The sequence below is a fragment of the Anneissia japonica genome, unplaced genomic scaffold (genome assembly GCF_011630105.1).
Source record: "Anneissia japonica isolate Jap-2015-1 unplaced genomic scaffold, ASM1163010v1 scaffold342_len425065_cov216, whole genome shotgun sequence".
In the NCBI taxonomy this organism is placed as follows: Eukaryota; Metazoa; Echinodermata; class Crinoidea; order Comatulida; family Comatulidae; genus Anneissia; species Anneissia japonica.
The window spans coordinates 134,351-148,189 of record NW_022702649.1 but is presented as its reverse complement, the minus strand read 5'-3'; the positions used below and the strand labels follow the sequence as shown (position 1 = coordinate 148,189).

The following is a 13,839-nucleotide window of genomic DNA, read 5'->3' as shown; positions in this document are numbered from 1 at the left end:
ATTTCAGTCTTATTTTACATTTTTTTCATTCTTAGGAATGTCTAAATTCAGTTAAACTAGCAATTCCATATTATATTTATAAATCTTTATAACATTATACAAAAATTAGATTTTTCTTAAAAACTGAAATTTTGCCGGGAATGGGGCTTTAAGTAGAGAAGCTTGTACATTGTCATCACTATGTATGTCAGTGTTTCCAAAGATAGGGAATAGAGCAGAGGAGGTTGTACACTGTGTTTGTCAGTGTTTCCAGTGACAGGGAATGGTGTGTAGAAGATTGCACATTGTGTGTGTCAGTTTTTTCAATGATGGGAAGTGAGTGAAGGAGAAAGCATGTTGTATCGGTGTTCCTTTAATCAGTGGTCAAGCGGAGTAGGTTTGAACATTGTATATCAGTTTTCCCAATGACAGGTTATGGAGAAGAAGTGGTTTCATGTGTACCTCAGTGATCCACTGACTGGAAATGGCATGGAGGGGGTTGTATGACATTGTTTGCCAATGTTGTCTGTGATCAGCAATGAAGTAGAAAAGTCTAAATGTTGTGCATGTTTGCCAGTCTTTCCATTATCCAGGTGTGGAGCAGAGGGAGAAGGTGGGGGATGTGTTGCTGAATGAAATAATTCAGCATATTGGCCTCAAACCGCCTATATACCAACTGAAAAAAAGACAAGGTGAATGAGGTCCTGTACCTTGCCCAAAAACACAAGTGATTTGCACTGTGAGTTCGAACAACAACTGTTGCGCCTTCCGCTTCCATGGTTTGTTTCCAAAGCATTATAGTTTGATTCAAGCAATGCTGGCCAGTCTGTATTGTTTGCTTTAATAAACTTAATATTTTAAATGCCTATCAATGTTTATTATCCATGTTTATTTTTAGGTTACAATGCTGATTTGATCTGCTTGCAAGAAACTGGGAAGAAATTATTTGAAAATGCATTAGTTCCGTCATTGAAAACAAGTGGCTTGGATGGTTTATTATGTTGTAAGCATGGATTACCAGAAGGAGAAGCAATTTTTTACAGATCTTCAAAACTCAGGTACTGTACTATGTTTGTGGCGGATTCTCTACAAAAGCAAACTTCATGAAATATATATTTAGATTCTAATATTTAGTTACAAGACCTAATTTGAATGTCACACCAAAAATTGACAAGCCATTTTATTCTACTTTTCACTTTTATAAGCATCATCAGAAATTATATAATTAAATACAACAAAGTATATAAGATTAAATTTGAGTAACTTGATGTCCTAAAACTTACCGATGAATTTCTATATTTTATTGTACATCAAACATCAGCTTTTATTTTATTATTTTAACACATTTACAGTAGCTCATCTGAAATATATTTAATAAATATTAATTTTTTAACTTTCCACAGCAGCTTACAGTATATACCAGTATTTATTGTGGTCAGTGGCGTAGAAAAATATTTTTCATTGGGGGGGATGATTGGCGTCGTAACAGGCGCGGGGGCAGGGGGAAACTGCCCCTCCCCTGACGGTTTTTACCGGGTTGACCAAGCCGTCGTACCGGGCTGGGTAATAAGAGAAAAGAAATAGGGGAGGTTGAGGGAAAGAGAAAGAAGAGGAAAAGAAACTGAGTAAATTGCTAATACTGATGAAAATGAAAGTTTAGATGTGTATAAGAGACAGCTCACAACACTCTGCAACCCCTTCTCCACTTTAAAAACTGTCATAACTCCTTTGATCTATGCTGCCCGATGGCGTAACCACTGGGGAACAAGGTGAAAATATCTATCTTTGAAAAATCTTCCCCACCCATATAAATGCCTTTTCATCCCCTGAAAGTGCCTAAAAACCTCAAATTTCGTGCACATTTCTTGTTAACATGGCCCAATTTCCTCTAAAAATTGCACATTTTAGGGAGTTTTGATCAATTCCAACGAAATTAACATTAAAAACACTGGGGGACAAGGGGAAAATATCCATCTTTGGAAAATCTTTCTCCACCCCTTGACAATTGCATCCTCTGAAAGTGCCTAAAATTCTCAAATTCTTTGCGCGCATTTCTTGTTACGGTAGGCCAATTCTCTATAAATTGCACATTTTAGGGAGTTTTCATCAATTCCGACGAAATTAGAATTAAAAACACAAAAATATTTTGCGCACTCGGCGCGCATTTTTTTAGGGCTTTTTTTAGTTTTATCCTATTAAGTTATTTAAACACATAATAGTCCCAAACTCAAGAAGGACAAATTTAAGATAGATCATTTTAACCTAAAAGAAGGGCCTCAATGTGTATAGATGGTGAATGAGGATTGTTGTTGTTGTTGTTGTTGTTGTTGTTGTTGTTGTTGTTATTATTATGTTGTAATGTTGTTGTTTGTACTGTTCTTTAATGTTATTAAAGAGGGTCCTGAATATCAATTAACCTACTGGGCTAAACTAGAAGGGTTACCCTCTATAAAAATTAAAAAAAAATAAAAAAATAAATACCCACTCTGACTCAAGACCCCTGTTACAAGCCTGGTGTTAGCACCAATACGTGCCCTTGTGCGGACAGGAGATGTGCTCCCCTCTGAAGCTGGAAATCTTGTTTTTGCAAAATAAATTGATGCAATTTGCTATTATCGGCCTAATCAATAAATTCCTCATCAACCGATATAACTTAAACATTCTTGGAATTGACATAACATTACTGATGTTGTACACACCCTTCAGTGTGAAATGTGGCTCTCTTTGCCAGCACATCTAACATCTAAGGAAGGAAGAGCTTAGATTGGTACCAGATGTTATCAACATTAATACATTATACTAATTTTCATCTTTGTAAGCGCATAATACAGTGCAAATTATTTCTGTGACTGTCTTTGAAGTGTGTAAATCTCCATTTTATCCCATACATAGTCAAAATATTGGGGGGGATGATTCAATGGACCATCCCCCCTTGTCAAATATTGGGGGGGGGGGGATATATCCCCCATCCCCGGGATCTACGCCTATGATTGTGGTACAAACAGTGTTTAAAAACCAGAACAAATCTGAAATCATTGCATCACTAAATTACTACAATATTCTATAAAAAACAAACCTACTTTCACAACACCCGTAAAAGCAAATCAATCACAAACTGTAAATGTGTAGTAATTAATGCAACTCTCATTTGTATGGGGGAACTGTTCATCTGTGTGTAGTAATTAATGCAACTCTCATTTGTATGGGGAACTGTTCATCTGCTTTGTAGAAAAATAGATTAAGGCAAAATAAAATTTCCTTGGCACGGAAGTCTTTAGTAAAATGCAAAAAGAATAATAATACTCCCAAGTGTGGAGAAGCCATCCCAGGGAGATCTGGTTTAATGAGCTTTCTTAACACATCAGAATTTTGTAATGTATGATGATACCTATAGCCAGCTGACGTCAGGGAGACAATAATAATATTAGTAGTAAAAACATGCAAACATTAAATTTGCAGAAGATTGGTTTAGCTTGTGGGAGACTGCTATAGACAATGCCATTTTCCAATTGACTCCAGAGACTTGGGATCCCTGATGCAGAAAAACCTAAGATTGCCAAAAACAATATATTTTTAATAAGTTCTCAATATTGTACAAGTCATAATATTGCTTTAGGTTTCCATAGAGTTGAATTACAAGTCATGATGCAGTACAGCTTTTTTATTTTGTGAATGCAAGTCTGAATTAGCTTATGAATTATTTAGGCTTTTCATTGGAAGCAAGTTCAAGAATATGATACTGTTGTAAAGTAATTGTACATTTTTTTCCATATGGTTAGCAAACTGTAATATTATTCTTTGTGAAAGATTCTATTTAAGTATTTTTTGATTAATTTGTTTTTTTCATTAGTTGATAGAAACCATTATATTATTCCTTTGTGAAAGTTAATAATAATATAGTACTGCATAATGAATTCCTTAAGTAATGTACTTTTGGTTTTCCATTATAGAGCTAAACTCGAGAACATTTAATTAGAGTAAAAATGTGCTACAGTAACACCTTTCCTGTTCACAGCCATCCACACTCTTTTGTGCATCTCTGGGAGTTTGTTTTATTGTTTTTTGCACATCCTCTGCTAAAAACCGAAGTTGTTAGTTATTTTTTGTAGGGGTTTCCAGAAAAGAGCTTAAGAAATACACTCAGTTGTGCATCTAAAACAATGCCCACAGAGTTTTGGAGTCATCTAGTTTGAAATTGACTTTTTGGATTTGATTTATTATAGATCTCTGTCAGATGATACATTAGCTAGTAGTCTTGAGAACTTTGTTGAGTTCCATCTACTTGTTTAGACATCATGTGTACAATGTACACAGAATCCTGGTGTCAGTTTTGTAGAAGAGGACTCTTTCAATGGCGGAAAAAAAATGTCTTATTATTTAGATGGCTTTTCCAGATATTGTTAAGCTTTGATGAAGCAGCCATATAATTGATCGTTGACTGTGCTGTCTATTTTGGAATCAAAGTCAGAAGTTGTCCAGTTTTTGAGAGTACATTATTATCTGTACACTGAGAGTTTTAGACCTATTATTGTCATTCTATATAAAATATTTTAATTTTTTCCGATATATTTTTCTCTACTTGATTGACGTAGTTGTTTGTTTCTATTTTTTCATAGAATGTGTAATTAATGTTTCATTTAAAACACAGAAAGAAATTTTCACTGATAATATGTTGATGCAATGTACTAGTAGAATTTATTGCATTTTTTGCATTTTAAAATCATTAAAAATAATAGGAGATATTTTGTCCTTACCACCGGTGTTCTAAGGGTGAGTTTTTGTGCCCAGGTTCCTCTTTTCAGGAACATTCTGATTTTTTTTTATATACTAAAGGTTCAAGGTTTTGCTGTGGAATTAATCACACACTCCCAGAACCTTGATTCTTTTTGTCAACGGTCATTATTTTATGCAAATTGTTAGTCTTTCTGATAAGAATCATTCTCTCTATCCAAGTAAAGTGTGAAAGATGGATTATTGTATCAAGTATCAATCTACTCATACATTTACAAATTACATATTAAAAGTTGTGAAGTTGTAAAAAAAAACTATTTAAATTTTGAATTCATTGTGGTTTTTTTTCATAGGGTTTTAGAAAGTCATGATGTAGTTCTTTGTGAAGCCTTCAAAACAGATCCTCTCTATGCAGATCTTCTACAAGGTGTTTCAAAAAATGAATCCATGTTGAAACGTGTACAGTCAAGATCATCTATAGCTCAGGTAGCGTATTTACAATAAATCTTTTTTATTAATCATAGTTTTTATTAATGTTGAAGCAATATTCAACATTTCAATTGCTATCAGCAATTTATCTTAAGGTTAAATGACCAACTAGATTTTAACTTTTTTGTCATTGGACTGTGTATATATAGTTCATGCTCACATACAGTACGCCATCTGTTTAATGAGATATTGACAGGAAATCCCCAAAAGCCTGCCAAAAGTCCCTCTGGGGATATTCTGGAGGTTTTCTTTAAAATTAAAAATTACATCAGGTAGAGGATGGGTGCCACACGTATCTTGTTGAGTGTAGCTATATACAGTCCAGTCTTACTGGTCATTCAACCTTGAGAAAGGGTGCTGATAAGTTTTTTGTTTCTGAAGATCATTCGATTACAATTTTTATTAATGTTGAAGCAATATCATTGGAAAAATTTGAAGTGCTATCAGCACTTTTTCCAAGGTTGAATGACCACTTAGAGGTTATGCTGGTTACCAGACTGAGTCCAGTCAAGCTCGACTGGATTTCCTTGAATTAATCCTTCTGTTTGATATACATCATTAACAGAAAACCTCTGAGGTATCTCAAGAGGGTTTTCGGAGGTTTTCTGTTAATATTCATCAAGCAAAGGTGTGAGTCGTGGCTATACATAGTCCGGTGACTAGCCAGCATAACATCTAACTGGTCATTAAACCTTGAGAAAGGGTGCTGATGGCAATTGATGGCGTTTTGCATCTGGAGAAATGATAGGAATTAAGTTTTGCCCTACCAGACTTGTTATACTGAATGCTAAGTACGTTCCAAAATATTCGCAAGTGATTCAGGCGGGAAACAAACTCAAATCCTCCAGATGATAGGAATGATGTGTAATAATTCTGTCATACATAATTGGAAAAGAAACATTAGAATGCAAAAATCTAATAAATTAACATGTTTGTTTCATTGTTCAGGTGGTAGTGTTCGAGGAGATTGCAAACCCTTCACGTAAGTTGTGTGTAGCGAATACACATTTGTACTTCCATCCACGGGCTGGCCACGTCAGGCTCATTCAGACAGCTATCATCGCACGCTACTTGGAGAATCTAAAAAAAACTTATAAAAAACAGGTATATGCTCATATCATGTATTTAAAATGTACATCAGATTCAGCATATTGTTTGCCTTTAATATGTTCTATTCAAGATTTTTACATAATGGTATGTAATTTGATGTGTGCCCATAAGCAGATTTAAGGGGCCATACCGACGTGGGCCCCTAAATCTATATATTTTAAAAATTTAAGTCTGAGAGTGCCATTTCCAGCCATTTCTCCCATAGACATGGTGCAGCTGAGGTATTCTGGATCCTCCATCTGTTAAATTCCCTTTCTCCTTCCCCCTTTATTTTGAATTCCTGGATCAGCCTCTACTGTTAATGGCACTTGCATTATCATTTGTGTTCACAAAAGAAGTCAATAATTGTTCTCCATTGTTAGTGGTATTTTGACCAATCCAGAAAAATGTGGTATGCAGTAATGCCACAGGTTTAAAATTGGAAAATCAGAGGTTCGATTCCAACTTTGGTCATTTGCTTGAGTTCTTGGACAAGGCACTGTATCCATGTTTTCTCCCTCTACCCGAGAGTACTGTGTTAGTGGGTATCTAGTAGGTTCAAATGCAATTGGGGAACAATGGGCAATATATATATGTGTTCCAAAGGTGTTTAATCCATTGATTAAATAAAGTGAAGTAATTATGTGAATTACAAAGATTGACATAATTTTTAACCAGTTTTTTTGTTTTCTTTTATATATCCTGTTCAAATTTCGATTTTCTGTGTTTTGGTTTGGTCTTCCTTATGTTTGTCGCCTGCACTACAAGTTCCCGTGCATTTACTGACAGCTGTCCAACCTAATGCAGCTCCATTTCTATCAATCTGCATTTCTGTTCCATTAATTCCTTGTCGACATTCCTATATATTTCGTCTGACAGTTTCAATTTGTCAAAAATGATTTTGACCTAGCCTTTTTCCACCGGCACTTCCAAGCGGTGTTAACTTATGAGTAGCTTTATTACTGCTGGCGTACATCATTGAGTCATTGAGGTAACTTCAAGTTGTCAAGTGGGGAAGATCTTTGTTAATGGATAGCTGTCCTAGAAAAGTTTGTAGTTCTTGTAATAATTTGAATCACAAAAACAATATACTTTTGATTGATCTGTGAGACTCCAATGTGATTGTATAGCCAATATAATTATTATCTATTAATATACATACAGTATGTAGCTTTAAAAGATAACAATGTTGCTGGTGAAATCAATACTACTATACAACTGTTATTCCACATAGCTTCAGTTTTAAATAGGAAGGAATAGCTCCTGAGTGGAGGTTTTAAATGAATACATTTCTCTGGAATTCTCTTACAGAACATACAAAGACATGTTATTGTCTTCTTAAAACTTACCTGTTTGAGAGGGCATAATATCTGTGCCTGTATGCCTTTACGTCTCCTTCCCCATTTTGTTTTATGGTTTGGTAGGTTCGTTGCCAATGCCAGGCATTCCTTTTCTGAATATGCTTCTTGTTTTTTTTGTATTGGTCTCATTTGAATATTCCGTTAAGTTTATGCTTAGCTCTTGTGGGTTTTGACATTAGTTACTCTATAAATCTAGGATTTTGTTATTATTATTGTTAAAAATTATTAATTATTATTATTCCATCAGACCCAGTTTGAAGTGATCATCACACAACAGTACACTTTTGTAGTCTAAATGGGGTATGGGACTATACATCTTTGCATATATAAACAATAACGGAATAGGAACATTGGTCCCCTCAGGGGTTTTGTTAATTATTATTATTATTATGACTTACATTTATGGCCAGACTTGAGTGTGTAAAATTGCATAGCCCCTGGGAATGGAGTTGTTTTGAAACCAGACTCCGGAGAAAAGAAAATGTTTTGATATCTTCTACAAATGAATACTGTAAGATGTTAATGGGTTGTTGAAAAAACTAATTGGCCTTTCCCCCAGTTTTTTTAGTTTGCAAAAAAACGTGTATCTTATCTTATTAACCATCCCTGATTATTTCTCCAAACCCACTTGTGTATTATTCATTTGTGAAACATTTCAAAGTTTTTATTTCCTTTGGAGCATGGCTTTAAAACATGGTTGCATCCTCACTGTACCTTTCACAATCAAACATGTAATAACATAGCTAGGTATAGCCGTTGGGAGTAGAGGTTGTTGAAACATGGATACATCTCTATTTTTCCTCCAAGAAAAGACATGAGTAGTAATATTGCAGCATTGGTGGCTTACATAAGGAGAGCTTGCAGGCTTAGAGATAACACTAAATTTCTTCATTCTATAGAGAAATTACATTCTTTTGTTACATTTAGAGCAAAGCCTGGAGGTGTTACAAATTCAGAATTTGTCAACTATAGCTATATAATATTTATTTTCGACTTTATTGTTAATATGCAAATAATTTTGTAGGTATGGCACCTGTGAATATTGTCCAGACGGGCTTCCGCCATAAATTGCAGGAGCGGTGTTTGATTCCTCTTTGTTGTTTTTTTTCCTCTTTTGGTTTGTCTTTGGTTAGTGTATTTTAATTGTTTCAGAGTCTAGATAAATTTTTCAACAGTGTAACACTTAAAGCACTCTGATCCTAATTAATAGCACTATATAAATGTCGCATTATAATTATTATTATTATTATTATTATTTATTGGCTTTTCCCAGCAGTACTGGGAAAAGCCATTGTTTTTGTTCTGATTTTTTTTTTTTTTTTTCTTTTTTCTTGCCTATGTTTTTCCTATCTTTTTGCACTGTTTTTTTCTGGCCATCACTTTGGTCACTTCCCATGCTTAGAATTTTTCTGTGCTTTGCCGAAGCATAGGCCATATATCAAGGATGTGCCTCCTAATATTTAGTGTCAGTCTATGGTGTGGTGTGCATGTGAGGGCCAATTAAAATGATTTAAAGTCAAACAGTCTACACCGGATATTTCAAAAACCGGTCAGTTGATGTGAATGAAACTTATGGGAAAGTTTAATCAAGTTACAAGGAAGAAATTTTTACGTGTTAGTGACGATCCAGTGAAGGGTGTAAAGTTGAGGGTCTTTTCATTTTTTGATCACCCAGACCCAAATATCTCTTTAAAAAAAAACCAATGGGTCTAAATGAAATATTCTATAATACATTGTGAAAGTCTTGTAAAAAAGTGATTAAATTTTTGTGACAATCCGTAGTATAGTGTGGATCTGAAGACCATTTAAACGAAAATGTTCCAGACCACATATTTCGGAAACGGATCAACTGATCTGAATGAAACATTCGGAAAAAGTTTAACCAAGTTACAAGGAAGCAGTTATTATGTGCTGGCAACGAATCAGTCAAGGGTGTAAACTGGAGGGTCATTTCAATTTCTGAGGACCCAGACCTAAATATCTCTTTAAAAAAATCAATGGGTATAATTTAAACCTTGTATAACAGTTTGTCAAGTTCGAGTAAAGAAATGATTAAATTTTTGTGACGATCCAGAGTAGGGTGTAGATCTGAGGACCATTGAAAGGAAAACGTCCCAGACCACATATTTCGAAAACGGATCAACTGATCTGAATGAAACATTCAGAAAAAGTTTAACTAAGTTACAAGGAAGATGGTATTATGTGTTGGCGATGAATCAGTCAAGGGTGTAAATTGGAGGGTCATTTAAATTTTTGAGATCCCAGACGTAAATATCTATAAAAAGTTTTCAATGGGTGTAAATGAAACTTTCTGTAATAGTTTGTAAAAATTTGAGAGTCATTTAAATTGCTTACGTCTCAGTTATAGATGGATAAAAATGACACTTTGCAGAATAGTTTTTCATGATAAAATGAAGAAATGATCCAATTTTGGTGACGATCCGCAGTATGGTGTGGACATGAGGACCATTTAAATATTTTTTGTTGACAGTTGATTAAATTATTTAAACGCAATTTGCGTTTTCTAAAGCGCTTAACCAGTTTCAGCTAAGTTAAACTCAAAACTACCGTGATATGCATGAAAAATTTTTGCTTTCAGTCATTGAATCGCTATGAACTGAAAATGCACTTTCCTATGCAAGGTCGGCTCATATGGTGCGCAGTGGTTATGAGTCACGATGTACCTCGCTAATACCATTACAGCCATAGTTCAGGTCTCACTAATAACGTCGCAGTGAGCTTGGTTTCATTTTTTTTTTTCCACTTTATTTATTTTTCCACTTCATTAAAATTATATAGGTTTTCCTTTTTTTTTACTTTATACCTTTTAACAACTTTTCTTTTTGTTGCAATTTCAACTTCATTTCTCATTAAAGCAATAGGGAAAAGCCCTATGTTCTGTTGTTCAAACAGACATAGTAAGTCTAGTTATTATTATTATTATTATTATTATTATTATTATTATTATTATTATTATTATTATTATTATAGTTTTGGCAATTTTTAAATTTCTGTTAATCAACAATTTCCTTTCAAACAGACATAGTAAGTCTAGTTTGCTAGTCTGAAAATTTATCTGGGTAACACATTTTTTTAATCATTAGGATGAGGTTCAAAATTAGAATAGTATATTAATGAAAAATGAAGTGAGGGAATGAACATCCTTGAATAACTCCCGTATGACATTTAATGGCTATTTATCATCCTTGAACATTCACTACATCAAATCCAAACACATTACATTAATACCTGGACAAGTAAACATTAGCATGCTACACTGCACATGCACAGGAATGGCTCATAGGGGATACTGGAGATGGTTAGACCCTGACTTCACCTCCATGGAACATTGGCATAACACCTATGGGCTCCAGGGTGTGAAGCTCTGGGTCCCCAGTCCAAAGGGGCCCTGGAGGGCCCTTCTACTAATAAACTGCACTCTTCTATCTGTGACAGTATAGTCCAGTAAAAGACACCCAAAACTAGCAAATTAAAACAATGTAATACCACGTTTTTTACTCGCTAATGAGTCACATGACAAAAACTTTCTTTTATACAAAATTTATTTTCGACCCAAAATGTTCCGCAGCCAGGCTCCACTACAAATAGATATTTTAAATGCTATACTCTCAAATAGTGAAGTAAAGGGTTACTAGAATTCAAATTAATTTATAGTAATATAACACTCTGCAGTATTGTTTGACATTCCGCTGTGAATGCAGGAGCCCCAACACATCCCGTGACTTGTTAGCCACTGCCATAGAAATGCTTAGTCTAAATAGTAATGGCTTTTGGTTTGATGGGGTCATAAGCCACCTTCAGATCCACACCCCTTTCCCATCCCCCACTGGCCCTACCACTAATTGTGAACTAGGTAAGAGTGTTCCTTGTGAACAGATACACAGCTTTCTTACAATTCATTATACCTTTGTGGCTAGATCCTGGATTTATTTCTGTAGGCAAGTAATGCTGTCTGTTTATTTGTGTCCATAGATAGAGATGAATGTGTGACACTGCTGGTTTGGAATCTGTCCTAAGATAAGAGTGGAGATGTTTCTCTACTATACATCCATACATAGACTTGAATTTATGATATTGTCTGAACATAAGGTGCAGATTATCTAGTCCAAGTACATTACTGTAGATCCTCTAGTATAAGCTCATTCCCTTTCAATAAAAAATTGGGCTGAATTTTTTTTATTTCATTTATTTATTTATTTTTTTTGAGGAGAGGAGGTTGGGCGATACATCCTTTTACATCAAAAGGCACTTTTTCAATCAAAGGCCAATCATGGATTTTTTCTGAGAGTTTTGTGACAGACAGCTAATGTACTCATTAAACTCACACCCTGGGTTTTTTGCCCGAGGAAAGACTGGTACGTAAAATTGGGCATAACATAGGGGGTTGCCTTATACCCCAGTGGGGCTATACCCAAGGAACTACAGTACATTACATTACATTACCACCACAGGCAGACCTAAGTTTGTCATACTCCATTGCTAGTAATGATTTCAAAGAGTAAAGGTGGTTAGACTATCATACAGACATCTCTACTAAAAAGCTCACATGGACAGACAGAAATATGTATGCTGTTATTATGTACCCTGAACATGTATATTGACAGTCTTGATTACGAATGATAAAGCAATGTCAACAATATATATTGGAAAAGTAAATGATTTCTGAGAAGTTGGATACGGTTTATGACATTTATGTTGGAATGGCGGCATTGATAATGACAATGTTTCTGTATAATGAAACATGTGGCGCAACAGTATAGCTCCAGGCTTTCAGTCAAAGGGTCATGGGTTCACATCCAAGGCCATTCACATTGCTTGTGCCCCTGAGCAAGGTGCTTTATCTATGCTTGCCTCCTTTAAACTAGATGTATAAATGTATAGGATGTCAATGTTGTAAAACAAGATTAATTTTATGTCTGCTTTAAATTTTCAGCAAAGAGTACTCCTCAATTCATTGCAAACTATGCAGAGCTATAATAATGTAATGGCAGTAATATTTATTGAATTGTGCTACATAAACAAGCTTAACTATTGCTCAATCATTGGTGTGATAGCCAGTGTGTATATACTGAACTATGGGGGTCAATACAAAATATATCTAGATAAGTAAATGTGACCTCACATTTGTATTTTTTGTTTTGTTTATTTTGTTTTTCCAGCATGGTTGTGAGAATCTTGCAGTGATATTCTGTTGCGACTTGAACAGTACGCCGGGAACAGGAGCCTATGAGCTACTCTTGACTGGTAGTGTATCCAAGAAAACAGCTGACTGGTATTCAAGTAAGCTTCATCAAGAATTAAGTTTAAGGTTTTAGTAGACTTAAGTTCTGGCAAATGGTATTTGAAACTTGAGTGACCACAAAGCCCTACAACAGATGCAGTGTAAGATACAACACACCACTAATACATGATATCTGGAATCTCTCTAGATATTTTATGGTATTATATCAACATTACTAACATAATGTCAGCTATATCATACCCATGCAGGCAATGATAAGGCCCTGTCCAGTCTATTAAATTTTATTCGACAAAAACATGTGACATGCCTAAATATAGTCATGATGACATCACATCATGACCATATATATATATGCACATCATGACTATATATGGGCACACAACAGTTTTTTGTCAAAGAAAATTTGATAATCTGTGCAGAGCTTGTGATACAAAAGGGTCATCTACCTTGACCTTCACTTTCTTGACCAACAAAAGGCCAGGGTCATCTACTTTGCCCTTCACTTTCTTGACCAACATTTGGGATCTTTTATGCTGTTTAGTATTAATTTGTAAATTGGTGGGATTGGTTTGTGCTGTGTTTACCATTCAGTCTCTCTCTTAAGATCAGGATTTGATTCTAACTCAAGTCAGTTGCTTGTGTCCTTGGGCAAAGCATTTTATCTATGTTGCATTTGGGTGCCCAGGTGCTTAAGCTTGTACCTGGTTTGCATGCCAATGCAGTGAATGGAATCTGTAACATTAAAGGATACTCCCTTTGGGAGCTGGTTACGTGTTTCATTTGCATTTGTCCAGTGGCCAAGGTGTTGTTCAGAAATTGGGCCCCTCGCAATATCTATATCTATATATACAGGGATCCCAAGTTGGAAGAAGTAATTTCCAGGAGATCTAATGATCCAGGAATTTGAAATGGAGGGGGTTGGTGGGG

General features: G+C 35.0%; 1 protein-coding gene across 1 annotated transcript in view; it reads left to right on the top strand.

Annotated features, from left to right (window-relative positions):
- LOC117103978 (2',5'-phosphodiesterase 12-like) overlaps nucleotides 1–13,839 on the top strand; it is a 34,298-nt gene that overhangs the window by 18,566 nt on the left and 1,893 nt on the right. Inside the window, exons 3-6 of the mRNA XM_033244629.1 lie at nucleotides 878–1,037; nucleotides 5,064–5,196; nucleotides 6,148–6,303; nucleotides 12,830–12,950. Of these exons, the coding sequence (XP_033100520.1) occupies nucleotides 878–1,037; nucleotides 5,064–5,196; nucleotides 6,148–6,303; nucleotides 12,830–12,950 (570 nt within the window). The remainder of the gene's footprint in view (nucleotides 1–877; nucleotides 1,038–5,063; nucleotides 5,197–6,147; nucleotides 6,304–12,829; nucleotides 12,951–13,839) is intronic.